The following is a 16,886-nucleotide window of genomic DNA, read 5'->3' as shown; positions in this document are numbered from 1 at the left end:
TCGATTTGTTCGAAAGCCAAAAGTAGAGGCACAATCTGATTTATCAGTTTCCAGGAAATGCCCTCTGGGAGGAAGCCACCAGTGCCCCAGACCCAATCTCCACCTGTGACCTGGGTGGCATCCCGCTACAGATGCCCTTGTAACTCCAGGCACAGGAAGGGGTCTGCGGGCCCTGGAGAGCTCTGGGTCCAAGCCCCGAGTCACGGCAGACGATAGAGGCAGAGCTCGCCCAGAGGGTCAGGTGGAAGCCCCTCGCTGATGGCCAAGGTCTGGCTCTCCGTTAGCGGCGACGCTGGGGCACGCAGGCCCCATGCGGGCGGCTGCGCGCGAAGCCAGCTTTGCAGACGCAGCGGAAGGAGCCACTCGTGTTCACGCAGCGCTCGCTCTTGCACAGCAACCCGCGCTGGTTCAGCTCTCGGCACTCATCGATGTCTGGAAGTGAGGGCGACAGGTGCGGGCTTCATCAAGGGCGCCAGAGCACTCAACCCCCTTAGTGTGCCCCTCCACCCCCCTGCAGCTGGCCTGGGCATTGGCCCCACCCCCCAGAACCCCTGCCCTGCCCCCTTCGCCCTGCTCGCTTACCCACGCAGCGTGCACGAGATGCGTCGAGCTGGAAGCCGCCGGGACACTCGCACACCGCACCGCCCGGCCGGGGCACGCAGCGGCCACTCACGCAGCGGCACTCATCTGAATCCTCTTCAGAGCTGTCCTCTTCTGCGCCAGGCGGGGATAATGCGGACATCAACCTCCACCTCCACCAAGCTGATGGTTGATGACCCTCGTCGCCTCTGTCCCTTCCCCGTTGTTAAACTCACCTCGAGGGGGCTTCCCCAGCAGCAAGGGGCTGGCATCCCAGAAGGAGTTGCTCTCACTCTGCGATGTCGGGCACTGGGGCCCTGGGAAGGACAGGGGCGGTCAGTGACTGGGATGCACCCAGGCTCCCGCCCCAATACTCCTCTGCCAACTGCTCCCAGGTGGTGCCCACCAGCACCGCGAGGTGGGCAGGGGCGGCACTGGGCCCCCCAACCGCGGCCCTGGCGACAGCAGCAGTCGTCGAAGGTGAGGGCTGGCCCAGTCAGGGGCCCCGCGCACATGCCATCTTCTCCACGCTGGGCCCAGCACACGTCCCGTCGCTCTGGGGCACGCTCTATGGAGGAACACCAGGCATCAGCTAGGGGGGACAGTCAGCTCCCGGTTCCAACCTACCCTTGCGGGGCTGCGACCCCTGGACACCACACAGTGGAGGTCCGGGCCCTGGAGTCGGCCCAGGACAACTCGCCCTCACCGGCTGGGCTCTCTGGGAGCTGGCAATCTCGGCCGGCGGGCCCGGGCACCCAGGGCGGGCGGCACTCGCAGCGGTAGGAGCCCGGCAGGTTGACGCAGCGACCAGGGCGGCAGGCTGCCGGGTCCTGGCACTCGTCTATGTCTACGGGTAGCGAGGGCATGGGGGGGTGGCGGTCACAGCTCGGCCCGCCCCCGCTCCCCTCCTGGTTCCCCAGCCAGCAGGCCTGGGCCTCACCCATCTCCTCAGGGCTTAGACACTGGCGCTGCGCCGGGCTGTACTCGGCAGGTGGTGTGCAGGCACAGCGGTAGCCGCCGCGCGTGTTCTCACACACTCCGTTCCGGCAGTTGGACTCGTCCAGGCACTCGTCCACGTCTGCGGGGAGGAAGAGCGCGAGTGGAGGGTACTGGCCCGAAGTGGGACGGTTGTGCGCGTCTCCCGGCCACTGTCCAATGGCCCCTTACCCACGCACTCCAGTAGGTTCCCGTCGTAGTAGAAGCCTTGCTTGCAATAGCACTCGTAGCCCGGCTGCGTATTCACGCACTTGCCCTCCTTGCAGATCTCCGCCCCAAACAATATGCACTCGTCGATGTCTATGGAGTGACAAGCCGCGGGTGCCTGTGGCCTCCACCTGCCCGGCGGCTCCGGCACGCGGTCAGGGAGGTGGGCGGGGCTTACCGCGGGAGCGGAGCAAACTCCGTGGGAGAGGCTTTTCCCGACGCTGCCGTGACGGGGGTAGGGGCGGGGCAGGCGCTGAAGGCGTGGGCGGGGCTTACCCCAGTGCTCGCTACCGAACTAGAGAGCACGGGCGGGATCGGGGCGGTCCAAACATCGGTGGGCGGAGCCGCGTTGGGGCTTACCACGGTGGGCCGGGATGCCATAGTTGACAATGTTGTTGTCTTGGGTGTAGCCCTTCCCGTCTGGGCAGAGACTGTGGAACTCAGCTGCGGTGAGAGAACGGCCGTGGGAAGGAAAGGAGGCAGGACTGAGCGCGTGCGCACTAGCCCTCGGGCTCAGGCCGGAACTCTCCGCCCCATTTCCCACCGACCCAGGGAGGGCCGTTCCCCTACTCTGTTTCCAAAATGAAGAAATGGAGACTCCTGACCTGAGCTGTAGACTGGGCAGGGGTAGATCTCGCAGTGGTCTCCCCAGCCAGCCCCCAGTGAGCAGCAGCACTCCTGCTGGGTGACATTGGTGGCCAGTACACTGTCGCAGAACACCGTGTCATCGAAGTTAAGGTAGCACTCCTTCTTGTGGTGGGGCTGCTCCACCTCTGAGGGGAGCGGAGGGCAGCTCAGGGCCCTGCAGTCTCGTCAACCCACCTCCCCACCAACCTCATTCCTCTGCTCCTTCACATTCCCTGGCTCCCCTCAGCTGCCCTGTCCAGGGTCAAGCTCCATCCTCAAGGTGGCATTCAGGGCTCCCCTGCAAGGCACTTCTCCCCATTCCCCAGATTCCAGAGGGTGGGACCAGAGTCCATCTCTGCACCAAAGCTGCAGCTAACGGAAGTGGTACAGCCTGAGGAGGAGCCTGGAGGGCACTCACCCTCACAGCTGTGCTGGTCCTGGGTGGGCGTGAAGCCCTCATCACAGATGCAAGTGTAGGAGCCCTGCAGATTCTCACAGGCCCCGTGGGGAAGGCACAGGCCCGGGTCCTGGCTGCACTCATCTATGTCTGTGGTGAGGGAGGGAAGCAGAAATAGTTGCTCCAAGGGAACCAGCCCCTCCTCTCTAAGGATGTGCCTCCAGGGACTCACACAAGCTCAGAACTCAAACTTCCACTTTGATCTCAAAGTACACACAACAGGAAGTCTGCTCGTGTCTGTCTGTGCCTGTGGGTAGAGGTGTGCACATTCACTGTCTTCTTCCTGAAACCTGCGATGGCTGTCACTGACAACAAATGGAGTCCTCAACTCAGCATTTGAGGACCTGCAGTTTGGCCTCCTGATATCTTTCAGTTTTATCCTTTAAACACCAACACCCCCCAACTCTATGTTAGGAGCATTCTCCACACAAAACACAACTAGCTCCTTCCAGATCTCTGTGCTCTGAACACACTGTTCTTTGGGCCTGGAATACCATCCGTGCTTCTCTCTGCATGGGGACTTATTTATGTGTTAGGGGACCATCTTTATGCTCCAAGTTCCAATTCAACTGTCACCTTTCTGTTGCCAGTTAATCATTTGTCCAGACCTCTTTTGGCATCCTGAATGGTAGGAATCAGTTTATATGTCAGCCCCCCCTAGTGGGAACCCTGGGTGGTTGCTCCACACCTGTACATCGGATAGAAGGTGGCAAATAGTAGGTTCTCAGTAAACTCCTGCTGGCTACTGCACCTAAGGGTGAGCTGGCACAGAGTAAGTGCCACATAATTACTTTCATTATTACTGTTGCTATTCTAGGTGAAGGAGTTGAAGGCTGTGTGAATGTGTGGGCAGACGGATTATGGAAAGACAGATCAACAGTGTGTCTAGGAGATGACTGCCATTCCCAGCCATCCCTCCTCAGGAACTCTCAGCCAATCCCCCCCATACCTTGGCACTTCCTGCCGCCTACCAGCCGATGCCCCTGGGGACAGAGACATCGGTAGGAACCATTGGTGTTGATGCAGTCACCCCCAATGCAGGCTGCGGGGAAGTCACACTCATCAATGTCTGTAGAGGATCAAAGGTAGGGGATCTCAGGACTCACTCCACTCAGACAGCACTCCACTCAGACTGCCAAGGCTACCCCCAGACCCCTAGGTCGGGCCCACACCTCATGCCCCATCTCTGATCCGGATTGGGGCTGGACAGGAAAGGGCCTGGCTTGTTTACAGGGAGCCCCTGGGCTTGGAGCCTGCGCAGTGGAAGTCCTGAGGTAGGGAGGAACAGGTTAACTCCCAACTCTTGGCACTGCTCACCCTCACATCGGCTCCGGTCTCTTGACAGATGATAGCCAGAGAGGCATTGACACTGGAAAGAGCCTGGCGTGTTGGTGCAGATGCCATTGTCACACACAGTCCCGGCCTCACACTCATCCTCATCTGTAGGACATGGGGGAGGGGAGGTGAGGGCCAGCACGGGATGGTCTCAGGCCTCTGATCCCCTTTCCCCACCCATGCCTGTGGCATGGAGCACCGGAGCTGAGGCCCGGGGTGCTCAAGGGAAGTACAGGCCCCTACCACCCCTCTGTGTGGCACACAGTGCCCTGGTGACCAGGCCAGGTGCTGCCAGGGACCCTGGGTTGTGTCTGGTTCCAAAGAGCTCAAGCTTCCCCAGCTTTCGTCCATCCTCATCAGACAAGGGCACCTTCCCCATCTCCTCTTCCCATGCTGCCCTGGTCTTCCTTGCCCAGCTGCTCTCACCCTTTCATCTGCCATGGCTCCCTTTCTTCCCACGTAAACAAGCCCCTCTCTTTGTCCTTCTCACAGAATAAAGTCTTCTGCTTGTGCAGTAAAGGAACTTGGCCTTCCCCTGAAAGCATGCTTCTCTGCAGTCCCTTGTGGCAGAAGCTGGTTCTTGGCCACACCTCAGATCCCTTCCAAACATGCTCTGCCTCCACGGTGCACTTGGCCCCCATGCCAGCCTTCACTTTCTCTTTGCTGTCAGCACCCACCTTCCTAGTCTCCCTTTCTCTGTCTTGCTCCCCACTCGAGTACTTTTCAGCGTCCATAGGGTCAGCCAGGCCTAGCCTTGACCTTACACCATCAGTTTCTGTGACCTTCACTTTAGTGGCAGTTGCTTCCTCCTCCTCCCCCACCCCCCCCACCCCTGCTCCCGGCCTCTGCTGTTCTCAAGTCCCCTATCCCACCTTCTCCCTCAGAGGCCTGCAACACCTCTCCTCCCTCAGCACTGCTCTGCCAGGCCATGCTTCCCTCTGGGCCTCCAGATCCAGGATGTTGAGTAGGGTGCAGGCTATGGCCAGGCTGAGCACCCTGGGCCATGGCCACTCCCTCTGGCCTTAGGCCCTGCCTGATACTCAGCGTGGCTGGCACCACCCTGCCCCTCCTTCCAAGTCTGGACTTCTGGAAAGTCCCTAGGCAGCTCCCATGCCCTTGGGCAGTCCCAAACCTCTACTGGTCATTGCAAGTCCCCTGCTGGACTCAGGCCCTCCTCCAGTGTTCATTGAGAAAACTAAGGGTAATCTCCTTTAACCTCCTGAAAATTATTACATCTGCTAGAGCAAGAGATGTCCCTTCTCCTGCCCATGGCTCCTCCCCCAGCTGCGATTATCATCCCCTGGCCTACTTTCCTCGTATCTCCTTAGCCTACAACCCTAAACCCCATTCTGGTAGCCCCATGTCCCACTCTTCCTCACTTGCCGCCTGCATCTCTTGGCCCCCTCATGCCACAGAAGCCACCCAACCAAGGTTACCAGGGACTTTCTCATCTCACTACTCACTTTTTACTTTACAAGAACGTCTCTTGTGCATTTGGTTCATCTTCCTCTGCCCTGGAAGCCTCTCCCCAGTTTCTCAGCTCATATTCGCTGAGCCTTCTTCCATCCGCCCCCACTTCTCACTCCTATCCCCCTACCTTCTGTTGATGTGGCCTTGCCCACAAGGCTTTGCTGAGGCTCCACTCACTGGACCCACCCTCTTTGGCTGAGCAAGCACACCCCAAGGCTCCACAGTCCCCAGAAGTCCACAATTCCAGGGGACTGTGTCTGGCCAAGGCTTCTAATCTGTACCGCCCACCCTCTGCTGGCATCTCCAGCTCAGAGGCCCACAGGGACCACCTACTCAATTTGTCCAGCATGAAATGTAGTGTCTTCCTTCTCAAATCTGCACCACCCCTGGAGGCCCTATCCCAACAAACAGCACCACCCACAGAGTCACCCAAACCAGAAACCTGGAGGGTCCCTCTCTCCCCGCCTCTCTCACCTTGACATCCAGTTAACAAGCCCAGGTAATCTGCTTTAATATTTCTCTTATATCACATCACCCCATGACCATCTTGAGGCCACTACCCTCATCATGTCCACCACCATCTGTGTCCTGAGTCTCCAGCAAACCGTCAGCTACTCTGCACACTCAGCAGCAGGAAACTTTCTAAAGCCAATGGTGAATCTCATCGGCCTTCCCCTTAAAATGCTTCAGGTGCCTCATAACACCCTCAGGATGAAGCTCAGCCTCATCTGAGCAGGGCTCAGGAGGCCTCCTAGAGGGTGGGGCCCTGCCCCTCACCAGCCAGAACTCAGCCCCTCACCCTCTGCTTACACCTCAGTTTCCTGTGCATCCCGCACTGATTTTCACCTCTGAGTTCCCTGGTGCTGGCTTTCTTTGCTTGGTTAAATTCCTACTGTTCTTTCCGGGCAGTTCTGGCCTCCCCTCCTCCCAGCCCCGAACCCACATTCCAGCCAGGCCCACAGCCCTGCATTCTCCAGTCTGTGCCTAATGTTCCTCAGTTTCTCTGAATCCCAGCCCCAGCCCACCTCTTGGTGCCTAAGAAACAGTGCAGCAGAACTACTAACGCCCCTCCTTGTCCTTTAATATCTTTTTTCCCCTTTAAATGTAAGAAATGTGCTTTGCAAAAGCAGCTTCAAGCCTCGCCTCCCTAAGACCCTTCTTCTGTAGAAATTCTGGTGGCCCTTTCATCAGCCAGGTCCAGTGAACTGGAGGGTGAATTAGCTATCTCCTGCCCAACATGGGACAGACAGGCTTACTCGGTCCCCAGCTTCCACGCGTGAGTGGGTGCGGGAGCATCGGGGAAGGGGCTGGGGCTCACCCTGGCAACTGCGGCCGTCGGGCGCCGGCGCGTAGCCCTGGGCGCACGTGCAGCGGAAAGAGCCTGGGAGGTTCTCGCACCAGCCGGGCGAGCAGGGGCTGCCCTCGGCACACTCGTTCACGTCTGCAGCGGCGAAGACGCGCCTCGGTCGCCGCCCCCTCGGACCCCGCGTTGTGCCGGGGCGGGGGTCTCTGCCTGGGATGGGGCAGGCCCCCACTGCCAGGCGCCTCTCACCGCCATCTGCCCCGCCCCTGTCCTAACAGGACCCGGAAACTGCTGGGTCCCGGAGACAACTTCCGCACGGGCCCCGCCCATCAGCCTTCGAATCCCCGCCCCGTCTGGATCCACGCCCCGCCCCTCACCGCGGCAGGCCCCGCCCCCTTGGCTGCGGTAGCCGGGCTGACAGGGAATGCACTTGAAGCTCCCGGGTTTGTTCTCGCATTTGCCATCCGGGCAGGAGCTGGGATCTCGGCACTCGTCGATGTCTGTGCGGGGCGGGGGAGGAGGGAGACCCATTTGGGGACAATGTGGCGGGCCAGGCGCTCAGTGTCCCGGGTGGGGCCTCCCTCCGTTACAGATCACCAAGGCCAACCCAGTCCTCTGGGCTCCCGCAGCCCAACCTCTGAGAGGCCCAGAGCTGGAGTCCAGGCCTCCTGCCCCCAGCCCAGGTCGAGGGACAGTAGAGGACCCCCTGTCGGTCTGGATGGGGTCTCCCCCACCTTCGCACACGGGTGGTCGTGAGGCTTTGAGCCGGTAGCCGGGGTAGCAGTTGCACTTGTAGTGGCCGGGGAAGTTGAGGCAGAAGCCGCCATCGCCACACAGGTGAGGCTTGGCGCACTCGTTCAGGTCTGAGTAGGAGGAAGAGGGCGTGAGGGGGTTGCCAGGGGCGGTGGAGGCGGTTACACGGCAATCCAGAGGAGAGGCCCCCATCCGCCCTGCCCCACCCCTACCCCGCGCTAGCCCCCACCATGCTCACCCACGCACGAGCGCCCCCCGGCGCCGACGTGCAGGCGGTAGCCCCGGTTGCAGTGGCAGTTGTACGAGCCGCCCGTGTTCATGCAGACGCCCCTCCCGGCGCCGCATGGCTCCGCCTCGCACTCATTCACGTCTGAGAAGGACCCGGGCGGGGAGATGTCTCAGGGCGTTGGGATCCTAGGCCGCCCCGGGGCCACCCACTCCCCCGCGCTCACCCACGCAGTAGCGGTGCTGCGGGTGCGATCGGTAGCCGGGATTGCAGTGACAGGAGTAGTCCGAGGGGCCCGGGACGCACTCTCCGTGGCCACAGATGTTCTGGTTCAGGCGGCACTCGTCTGTCTCTGGGAGGCGGGAGAGGGGGAGGCGGTTGAGCAGGGGGCTGAGCAGGGAGCGCTCACTTTCTGCCATGGTTCTGGTTCCCGGTTCCCGGGCAGACCTCGATGCCCTATTCCTATGACCCAGATACCCGAGCCTGATCACACCATGACCTCGGGTCCTTGTAGCTCATACTCCAATCCTAGGATTTCCTGCACCTCCATCCCAGATAACCCCAACATCACGACCCCAGAGGGCAACCCCAGGTTCCATTCCTAACCTCAACTCTAGTATCCCTGATATTTCTATCCCTACTGCCTTCCATCTCCAGCACCCCAAACACCATCACCTCCCCTCAGGGCCATTCAGTCATTCCAATACCCCTACCCAACAGGCTCTGAGACCCTCCCCCTCCACTCACAATATTTAAAACCCTGTAGCCTTATACACTCCCCTATACTCTAGCCCAGTGACCCCAACACCTTTGCCTCAAGGACCTGGGTCCCCTATTCCAGAATGGTTGCTTTCCTCCTCCTCCCAAGGCAGGCAAGGAGCTCATTTCCTGGGAATCTGCATGCCCCCTGGTTGTGCAGAAGTGGTCAGATCCAGAAACCCCCTTTGCACTCTTTGTCACCAGTCCTGAACTCCCTGCCTCCTGTTTCTCCTCCTCCTCCTTCACTTCCCTCCTCCTTGAAACCCTGGACTGGATCCTGAGCTCTGCCCCAACCCAAACATACCCAGCAGGCTGCTCTTTTCACCTAGAATATTTGGCTCCCCAGCCTCCTGAACACCCCCTCCCCTGAGAAGCCTCCCCAGGTGCCTCTTCCCCCACATTCCCACAGCCCTGAGGGAGCTGTCACTCGCTGTCCTAGCCCATACAGGCCTCCAGGACTGCCACCCTGGGCCCCCACCCCCAGAGCCCCCTAGATTCCAATCAGCTGGTAGCTCCTTTGTAGCTCTGGAGCCCACCCAGACAGACTAGAATCTGGCTCCTGACTGCGGCGGAGGAACAAGCTATTGAATCTGAGCCCCTGTATTCTCATCTGGATGATGAAGCTAACCATACCCACATTCACAGTAGGAGAAGGTTAAATGATATTTAGTATGTAAAACCCTTCAGTCAGTGCCTGGCACAAGGCAGTTGCTCAGCCATAGCTAGCAATTATCATGATGCCCCAAACCCTACGGACTCTTCCCACAGCCTTTGGGATCAAACCCAGGCCTCTTAACAAGGCTCTGTGAGTTGGCCCTCCCTTGGTTCAAAAACACTGGGCTGTGTGTGGTTTTCCATCCACCAATGTTTCATGTACCCTTTGCCTGATCTTCCCTTGGAATGTCAGTTTTCCCAACCTGCACACCCATTCCTTCCCCACTTCTTGTTCATTTCTAACACTCTTTCAAAGCCCTGCCCAGAAAACCTTTTCTCCTTGCCACCCTCCATATTATCACAACTCCCAAACTTCTTTCCTTCTTGGATTTATTTTTCCACGGCATTTATGAGACATACTAGATTTTTAGCCACTGATCTGTCTGGTGTCTGTTTGCCCTGCAAGAACAGAGAATTTCTGGCTTTGGTTTACTACTGTATCCCCAGCACCTAAACAGTGCCTGGCATGTAGTAGGTGCTCAATAAATATTTGTTGGATGAGTGGATTAGTACCCTCGGACTGAGCTGAGCACCAAAATACTGGCATTATTCAAGGGCAGAATGGGGTCTCTGCTGCACACAATGGCTTCCCCAGAGGCCAGTGCAGTACACAGCCTGGCACAGAGTAACCCCAGGGTAAATGTTAGTGCTCAGGAATGATTGGGGAGGTGGTGAGGGAGGAGTAAAATTAAGCCAGGGAGGGGTCTTCTCTGGGACGTGGCCTAGGTGGACAGGTCTTACCTGTGACCTGAGTAGGAGCGATCTCCACTGCACTGCGGGATGGCGGGAGGTCTGGCAGGAACCAGCGCACAGTGGGAGGCGAGGGCCGAGAGATCAACTCTGTAGGCAGAAGTGTAGATCCATCAGGGGTTGTGAACAATGGGAAAGCCACCCCTCTCTAGGCAAGCCATTGGCTAGGATTTCACATCCAGCTTCACTATCCTTTTGTGGCTCCTCTGTCAACCACCCCCATGAGGACTGGTTCCTGCAGTGCCCAGCTCACCCGGGTATGGCCTGGCAGGAGACATGGTGGCAGTCGGGTGACTCTGCTGTGCTGACTCCTCCTCGATCACTGGCTGTGAGGACAGTAGTCTCCTTAGCTTCCCATTGTCTCCTTAGCTTCCCTGCTCCTCCCGCCCAGGCTCATACTCACTGAGTCGGTGCTCACCCCTAAAAGGGAAGATGATGGGGCATTAGTGCAGGGCTGGGAGGAGGGAGTACGACTAGGATCGGCAGTTATTTGTGGTTAGGGTCTCTAAGAGTTCAACAATCATGTCTCTGGGTCAAGTGTCAAGAGTTAGATCCTAGGGCCAGGGAAACAGTTATAGGGAACAATGGCTGGTCAAGGTCCTTGGGTTATAGAATAAGGCTTAGGAGGTGATCTCTAGAGTCAAAATCCTTGGGTCAAGAGTCAGAAGGTCATATCTAGGTACAACATTTGAGCTGGATCAATGCCCTGGTGGAAATCAAAGGGGTTCCGTACTCAGAGGAATAAATCTGGAGGAAAATGGATGGTCAGATCCTGTTGATCAGGGGATAAATCCTAGGGTTGCAACCTTGCTTAGGGACAAGAGGGTTAGCTCTGGGGGCCAGTGGTTAGGTCAAGGATTAGGAGTTAGGCGTTAGACCCTGAGGTCATATCTGCAGGTCAGGAGTCCAGGGGTCAGGTCTAGGTGTTTGGCATCTGTCAGGGAATGGAAAGGGTCAGGCCAGACCTCGCTCTTCCTCTGTGTCCTCAGGTGGTGGTGCCCGGCTAGGGCTCTCAGGGAGCTGTTGGGGCTTGGGTGGCCCGTCGGGGTGCAGGAAAAGGGAAAAGTCACTTTCTCCCTGAATGGTGAGTGTCTGGTGGGAAGTGAGGATGTGGTACCCCTTCCCAGCTGGACAGATCTCCTTGAAGGCAGCTGCCAGAGCAAGGGGCAGAAAAATGAGTATTTCCTGGACAGGCACACAGACGGCCCCTCAGCCCCACACGCCTCAGGCTCACCGGTGCCATCAGTGGGGCAGCGCTGGCACCTCGCACCCCAGGCCTTGCCCACACTGCAGCAGCAGAGCTGGCGGGTAAGGCGCGTGGTCAGTGGGTGCTGGCACTGGTGCTCGGGGCTCACCAGGCGGAAACACAGGCTCTTCTCCTCTGGCTTGTCCGCTGCAGGGGCCAGGGGCAGGCATGGGCATCCTGCCTTGAACACTGCCCATGTCCCTCTTACCAACTGCTCCAGACCTTGCCTCTCTGGCTCAGACCACCCTTGATCCTCATGCAGCCTCTGACCTCACATGACCCTGAATTCATGTGATCCCTGAACCTGGTTTCTCTGGCCGCATGTGACCCCTGAAATCTCTGTGATCAACTGGCCCCACTGGCCCTTGATTCTAGTTGCTCTAGACTCTATCCCTCCTACCCAACCAGCCCATGATCTCATATGACCCTCGCTCTGTATAGCCCCTGACCCCATGTGACCTCTAACCAGATCTCATGTGACTCCTGAGCCCACTGATCCCTGATCCTATCGGCTCTGGGCCTTATTCCTCCTCCAATCAACCCTGACCCCACTCTGACCTTTGCGACCTCTGATCCTTGCTGCTTGGAGCCTTACCTCTCCTGTCCATGCCTTGTGACCTCCCCAGGACCTGAGCCCCCCATTCTCACCAATGCACTGCGTTCGGGAGGGACCCAAGCTATGGCCAGGTGGGCAGACGCAGCGATAGGAGCCAGGGTTGTTGAGGCAGTCACCATGGCGACACATGCCCGGCATCGCGCACTCGTTGATATCTGTGGTAAGTGGGAATGTGATCTCTCTAGTGTGGGGCCACAGGGTGACAGCAAGCTGCTCCAAGAACCTCAAGGTCCTGCTCCAGCCCCACCTCCTCTGTCACCCACCATGGGACCTCCCACAGTGACAACTGGCTTGTCCCTCCAGTCCACAGAATCTCCTGGCTGGCCCATACCCTGGCAGTGGGTGCTGTTGAGTCTCTTGTAGCCCTGGGGGCAGTCGGCGCCCACCTCCCCACGTACAGGTCCTGGTTTCTGCACCCCTGTGTCTGCAGAGAGAGGACAGCATGGCAGGGGAGGATACTGGGGGTCCTGCGGGGAGGGAAAGGAGGGCGCTGGGGAGGAGCAGAGTGGGATGCTGGGAGGGGGGTAATTTGGTGGGCAGTGAGAGGCTCAAGCTGCATAGGCTAGGTCCTCCCCCTGTAGGGGAGGAGGAGGTATGCATGGGTTCCCCCCTGCAGCAGCGGGTATCCCTGAGCCCAGGCACTCACACTGCAGCTGAGGGCATTTATGGCACTTGCTCTGGCCCCATGCGGTGCCGATGCTCCCACAGCAGTCCTCCTGCTTGGTGAGGCCCGGGAGGGGATTGCTGCCACACTAGGGGAAGTTGGAACAGGGGTCACAGGGGGCCCAGCCCCGCCCGGCCTCCCTCCTCAGGGGACCCCTGTTTTGCGCAATCAGCATTGAGCTGGGACAGGATAACCCTGAGACCCAAGGGCTGGTCCAGCTGGACTGTGGATTCACTCACGGGCTGCTTGGGTAGTGTGTCCTGGAAGCAGCGGCCCAGGGGCTTCTGGGTGGGTGGCCGGGGGTGCTGGGGCTTGGGGTGCGGCAGCAGGTGCTGCGAAGGGGCGGGGCCTTCGGCATTCGGCCCCGGCCCCTCGATGCGGTGCACTTGGACCGAGGCCTCCGGTGGGTGGTGGACGCGCACGTTCACCACGGGGGGCGGGGCCTGCACTGAGGGGCGGTGCACGGTGGCTTCAGTGCTGCCCCACACTACAGGTTGTCGAGCCAGGGGGCGGGGTCTCCTGGAGGTCCCACCACCAGTGTGTCCGCCCCCTTTGGCCTCCCCGGGTCTGCCCCGTGTGGTCCGGTACCTTCTGCTGAGATCTGTCCTGGCCCAAGAGGCACCAGGAAGGCTGCATGCTGGGCAGGGGGTCCCTCCCCAGGCCCCGGCGGATCAGCGATCACCTGGACCGCGTAGATGGCGTGCTTGCTGGCCACAGACTCGCTCTCTGGAGCCAGGGGCGGCAGCGCACCTGTGGACAGGGCCCCGGCCCGGCCCAGCCCAGGGCCCGAGCCGCCGGTGCTCCCGCCAGCTCCTCCGGCGGGCACCTGGCAGAAGCGACCCGTGAAGTCCGGGGGACACAGGCACTGGTTTCGGGAGGAGCACTGGCCACCGTTCATGCAGGGCAGAGGGCACACCACTGAGGAGGGGAGGTAGATCAGGGTCCAGGCACATCGGCACCCCCAGCCCCCAGTCCTCAGCCAGGTCCCTCCTCATCCCTCTCTTTCCCCTCCTCCCCACTTCCTTGCCACCCACTGGTTCTGTCCTCCTTGAGAAGCTGGTTTTGGAACCTGTAGAAACTGCTCTCTAGGTCTTCCCAACATCCTTCTACCCATGTTAGCTTCTGGAGTCTTAAATCCTGGATTTAAATCCTAGCAAGGAGGCCATGTGCCAGCTGTGTGGCCCTGAGCATCTTGCTCCTCCTCCCTGTGCCTCAGCGTTCTCATCTGTAGGGATGTTTGTTGTGTCTACTCAAGGAGGTAATGCCTGTACAAATACTCAGCACGGTGCCTGGCACATGGAGGGTGTTTAAAAAGTACTAGCAAATGATGGTGCTGGTGGTGATGGAACAGCTGCTTTCTCCTCTGGCTTTCCCCTCCAGACTTTCCTGGGAATGTGACCTCTATCTGGCACTTCCTCCTCTTCTAAATTCTCCCTCCTTCAGACCTCAGCCCTCTCTGAGCCCTCCCTCCTTTCCTCCTTCTGCCTTGCCATCCCAGGGCCTATACCTCACCACTATCAGCGATGCCCACATCTCTAGCTACTACCTCTCTGGGACCTCTCTTGGCCACCTCCATCCAGGGAACACTGTCAGAAATCCACATCCTCTTCCCCCTCTTCCCCTCCCATCTTGGACTACTGCCCCTAGAGAAACCCCTCTCAGGCAAAGCCCTGATATCACACCCCTGCCCACTGCTTGCTTCATCATCCAAACATTTAAGGCTCTCCATGGCCCAGAATGAATCTGTTATAAGCTAATCCCCCTCTGCTCTTTCCACATGCACCCCATGCCTTAGCACTCTTCTCCCTCCTCCTAAAAACATATCACATCTCCTGCCACTATGGCTTTTTTTTTATTCATGCCACTGCTTCCCCTTGGGGCCCTGACCCTCCACCTCTACGTATTCAAATATTACCCTTCCAGCTTCAGCTTCTCCTCTGGGAAGGGAGCCTTTTCCCATACACCCACCCCCCTCACCTCTGTTCCCTCTCCTGAGTTATCACCCTCCACCCAGCTCTGTCTGGCACTTGACTTGGTTATATTTATGTCTGTCTCCCACACTGTAAAGGGTGCTTTGGAGGGCAGGGCTGGGTCTGCCTCAGCTCTGGGTCTGCCTCTCCCCCCAGAGGAGGTTCAGGGGGGATGAATGAAGGAGTGACTGAGTGACAGGCTGAGATCTATGTCTTTCTGCAACACACACTCACATCCCACATCCAGCCTTGGGGCCCTGAGCTCTCACACCAGACCCAGCCCCTCTCCTGCCTGCTCTCACTTCTTAGAATGGAAAGATGAGGGTGATGTTCTTCTGGACACTTGCAGTGCCTCAGAGGGACAACCCACATCTATGGCCATCAGGGCTGGCTAAGAGCATCCCAGCCCAGCCCATCCTGCCAGGACTGTCAGGGCAGAAGAGGCGTGTCTTGGGCTGGGGGAGACAGGATCCGCTTCTTCCTGCCTTCCAGTGAGTCACCCATAGCGGTGAGGGTGACCTCTCAATGACACCCGCCCACTGTGGCCTGGGCACCAAGCCTGAGGGATGTGGGCAGCACAGATGGAGACAGCAGCCTGGGCAGTATGGCCAGGGGGTCTGGGAGGCTGGGCCCACATACACTCACATGCACGGTCATCCTGTCTCTCTCTCTGTCTCTCTGTCTCTCTCTCTCTCTCACACACACACACACACATACACACACACATTCATTCTGGCACCAACACAAGCTCACAGAAACACTCTCATAGTGACTGGAGACATGCACCCAAGACAACACAAAGAAACATGTAATTAATCACAGAGTGTTACTCCAAAGCCTATGCACGCACACAAGCACACACACACCTCCCAAGAACTATGGACCACATCAGTGGGGTTCCTTGGGTCTGTGAGTCTGTATGTGAGTATAGGAATGTGTAAGAGGGGCCGTTTTGCTGGTGCCATCCTGGGCCCAGCTTAATTACCCTGTCCAGGAGGGTAATTACTGCTGGGACACCTCCCCCAGCCTGGCCCACAGGGCCCTGGTAGGAGGAGAGTGGAGCGCCAGGGCTGGCCCTTTGAAGAGAGATGCCGGGGAAGGGGCAGGCTCCAGTTGGAACTGGGGAGTCCTGAGGGCTTGTTAGGGAAGGGAGACTCTGCGGCAGAGCTCTTGAGAGCTTAAGGGGAAGGCATAGATGGGACACCGTGAAAAAGGAGGACCGAGGAACCAAACCAGCCCCCACCTCCAAGCCTGCATTCCACTTGGTAGGCCTCAGCACTTCTTTCCTCCAAGACATTGCCAATATCTAACTTCACCCCCAGCCTTGGCCTTGGCTCTTCCCAGAGCATGCAGGTGTCTACCCCTGGCAGGCCCTGCTTTAGACGTTTTGGAAGGACTTTTCGTTTCTTCCAGCAAATCTGTTCCTTAAGGGAATATTTATCCCTTCTCTGTGACCTCCAGGCCCCAGCTCACATCCCTCAAAAGCCCCTGTGTGCTGACTTTGATTCCCTCTCAGAACCCAGCGCCTTCCCAGTGGCCTGTGTCATCTGGGACCCCAGCATGACCCTATACCTTAGGTCTCAGCCCTACCCCAAAGCTGTAAGGCGGGGTCCATGCAGCCCTCTGACTCTAGCCTCAGGACTCCAGCCTCCCAAGCTCCTCAGGTCACCGGGGCCCCAGGCCCCAGAGCTCTGCTTTCCGCACCCCTGGCCCCCGGTGTCATGTACCCTACCCGGGCGTGTCTCCCGCATTCGTCCCGGTGCCTGCCTTCCCGCTCCCCCGACCCGCGCCCCCTGGCCCTCACCCACGCGGAAGCCGGAGCCCGTGAGCGTGTCGGTGCTGTGGCCGTTCTCTCCGATGAGCGTCATGTTGGAGCCCTGCTGACAACTGTCCCGACACTGGCCCTTGAGACAGGTCCGCTTGCAGATCACGGGCGCAAAGACCACCTTGAAGCGCTCGCGGGCCAGCGCCCCGCCCCCGCCGGCGCCCCGCTCGCCCGCCGGCCCCCCCTCGGCCCCGCCGCCCGGGCCCAGCAGCAGCAGCAGCAGCGCCAGCAGCCCCGCCGCCCCCGCCCCCGCCCCGCGCATCTCAGGGGCCTGGCCGCCAGCAGCCCCGCGGGGCCGGGGCATCCGGGGCCGCCCGGGCTATAGTCGCGGCGCCCGGGGGTGGGGGATTGGGGTAGCAAGCCGGGAGCCCGGGGGGCGGGAGCGAGGG

General features: G+C 59.3%; 1 protein-coding gene across 3 annotated transcripts; it reads right to left on the bottom strand.

The window, feature by feature from the left end:
* Positions 1-23: 23 nt before the first annotated feature.
* Positions 24-16,808, bottom strand: LTBP3 (latent transforming growth factor beta binding protein 3). Of its 3 annotated transcripts, XM_041721767.1 has the most exons (28): positions 16,477-16,808; positions 13,291-13,620; positions 12,942-13,150; positions 12,685-12,790; positions 12,370-12,462; positions 12,071-12,193; positions 11,411-11,569; positions 11,142-11,327; positions 10,580-10,596; positions 10,430-10,502; positions 10,168-10,266; positions 8,180-8,305; positions 7,966-8,097; positions 7,709-7,837; positions 7,352-7,474; positions 6,990-7,112; positions 4,184-4,306; positions 3,816-3,935; positions 2,828-2,956; positions 2,388-2,555; positions 2,143-2,226; positions 1,747-1,875; positions 1,520-1,657; positions 1,286-1,426; positions 986-1,147; positions 816-896; positions 583-714; positions 24-432 (listed from the first exon to the last, which is right to left on the bottom strand). In XM_041721767.1, the coding sequence occupies exons 1-28, from the start codon at positions 16,799-16,801 to the stop codon at positions 281-283; spliced, it is 3,912 nt and encodes a 1,303-aa protein (XP_041577701.1). In that variant the 5' UTR covers positions 16,802-16,808; the 3' UTR covers positions 24-280. The 3 variants fall into 3 exon arrangements, with proteins under 3 accessions (XP_041577701.1, XP_041577702.1, XP_041577703.1); XM_041721768.1 differs by lacking the exon at positions 10,580-10,596 and having other exon boundaries at positions 10,430-10,503; positions 11,141-11,327; XM_041721769.1 differs by lacking the exon at positions 1,286-1,426.
* Between the last annotated feature and the right edge of the window lie 78 nt (positions 16,809-16,886).

The sequence above is a fragment of the Vulpes lagopus genome, chromosome 11 (genome assembly GCF_018345385.1).
Source record: "Vulpes lagopus strain Blue_001 chromosome 11, ASM1834538v1, whole genome shotgun sequence".
NCBI classification, from domain to species: domain Eukaryota; kingdom Metazoa; phylum Chordata; class Mammalia; order Carnivora; family Canidae; genus Vulpes; species Vulpes lagopus.
This window is presented reverse-complemented; position numbering and strand designations above follow the sequence as displayed.

Bases quoted from the DNA above. Each gene is read 5' to 3' on its own strand.
- LTBP3 (XM_041721767.1), bottom strand. From the start codon at position 16,801: ATGCCCCGGCCCCGCGGGGCTGCTGGCGGCCAGGCCCCTGAGATGCGC. The intron at 2,957-3,815 runs GTATGGGGGGGA...CCCTCACCACAG, and splicing joins AGGCGGCAGGAAGTGCCAAG to ACATAGATGAGTGCAGCCAG. The intron at 2,227-2,387 runs GTCAGGAGTCTC...CTCTCACCGCAG, and splicing joins CTGCCCAGTCTACAGCTCAG to CTGAGTTCCACAGTCTCTGC.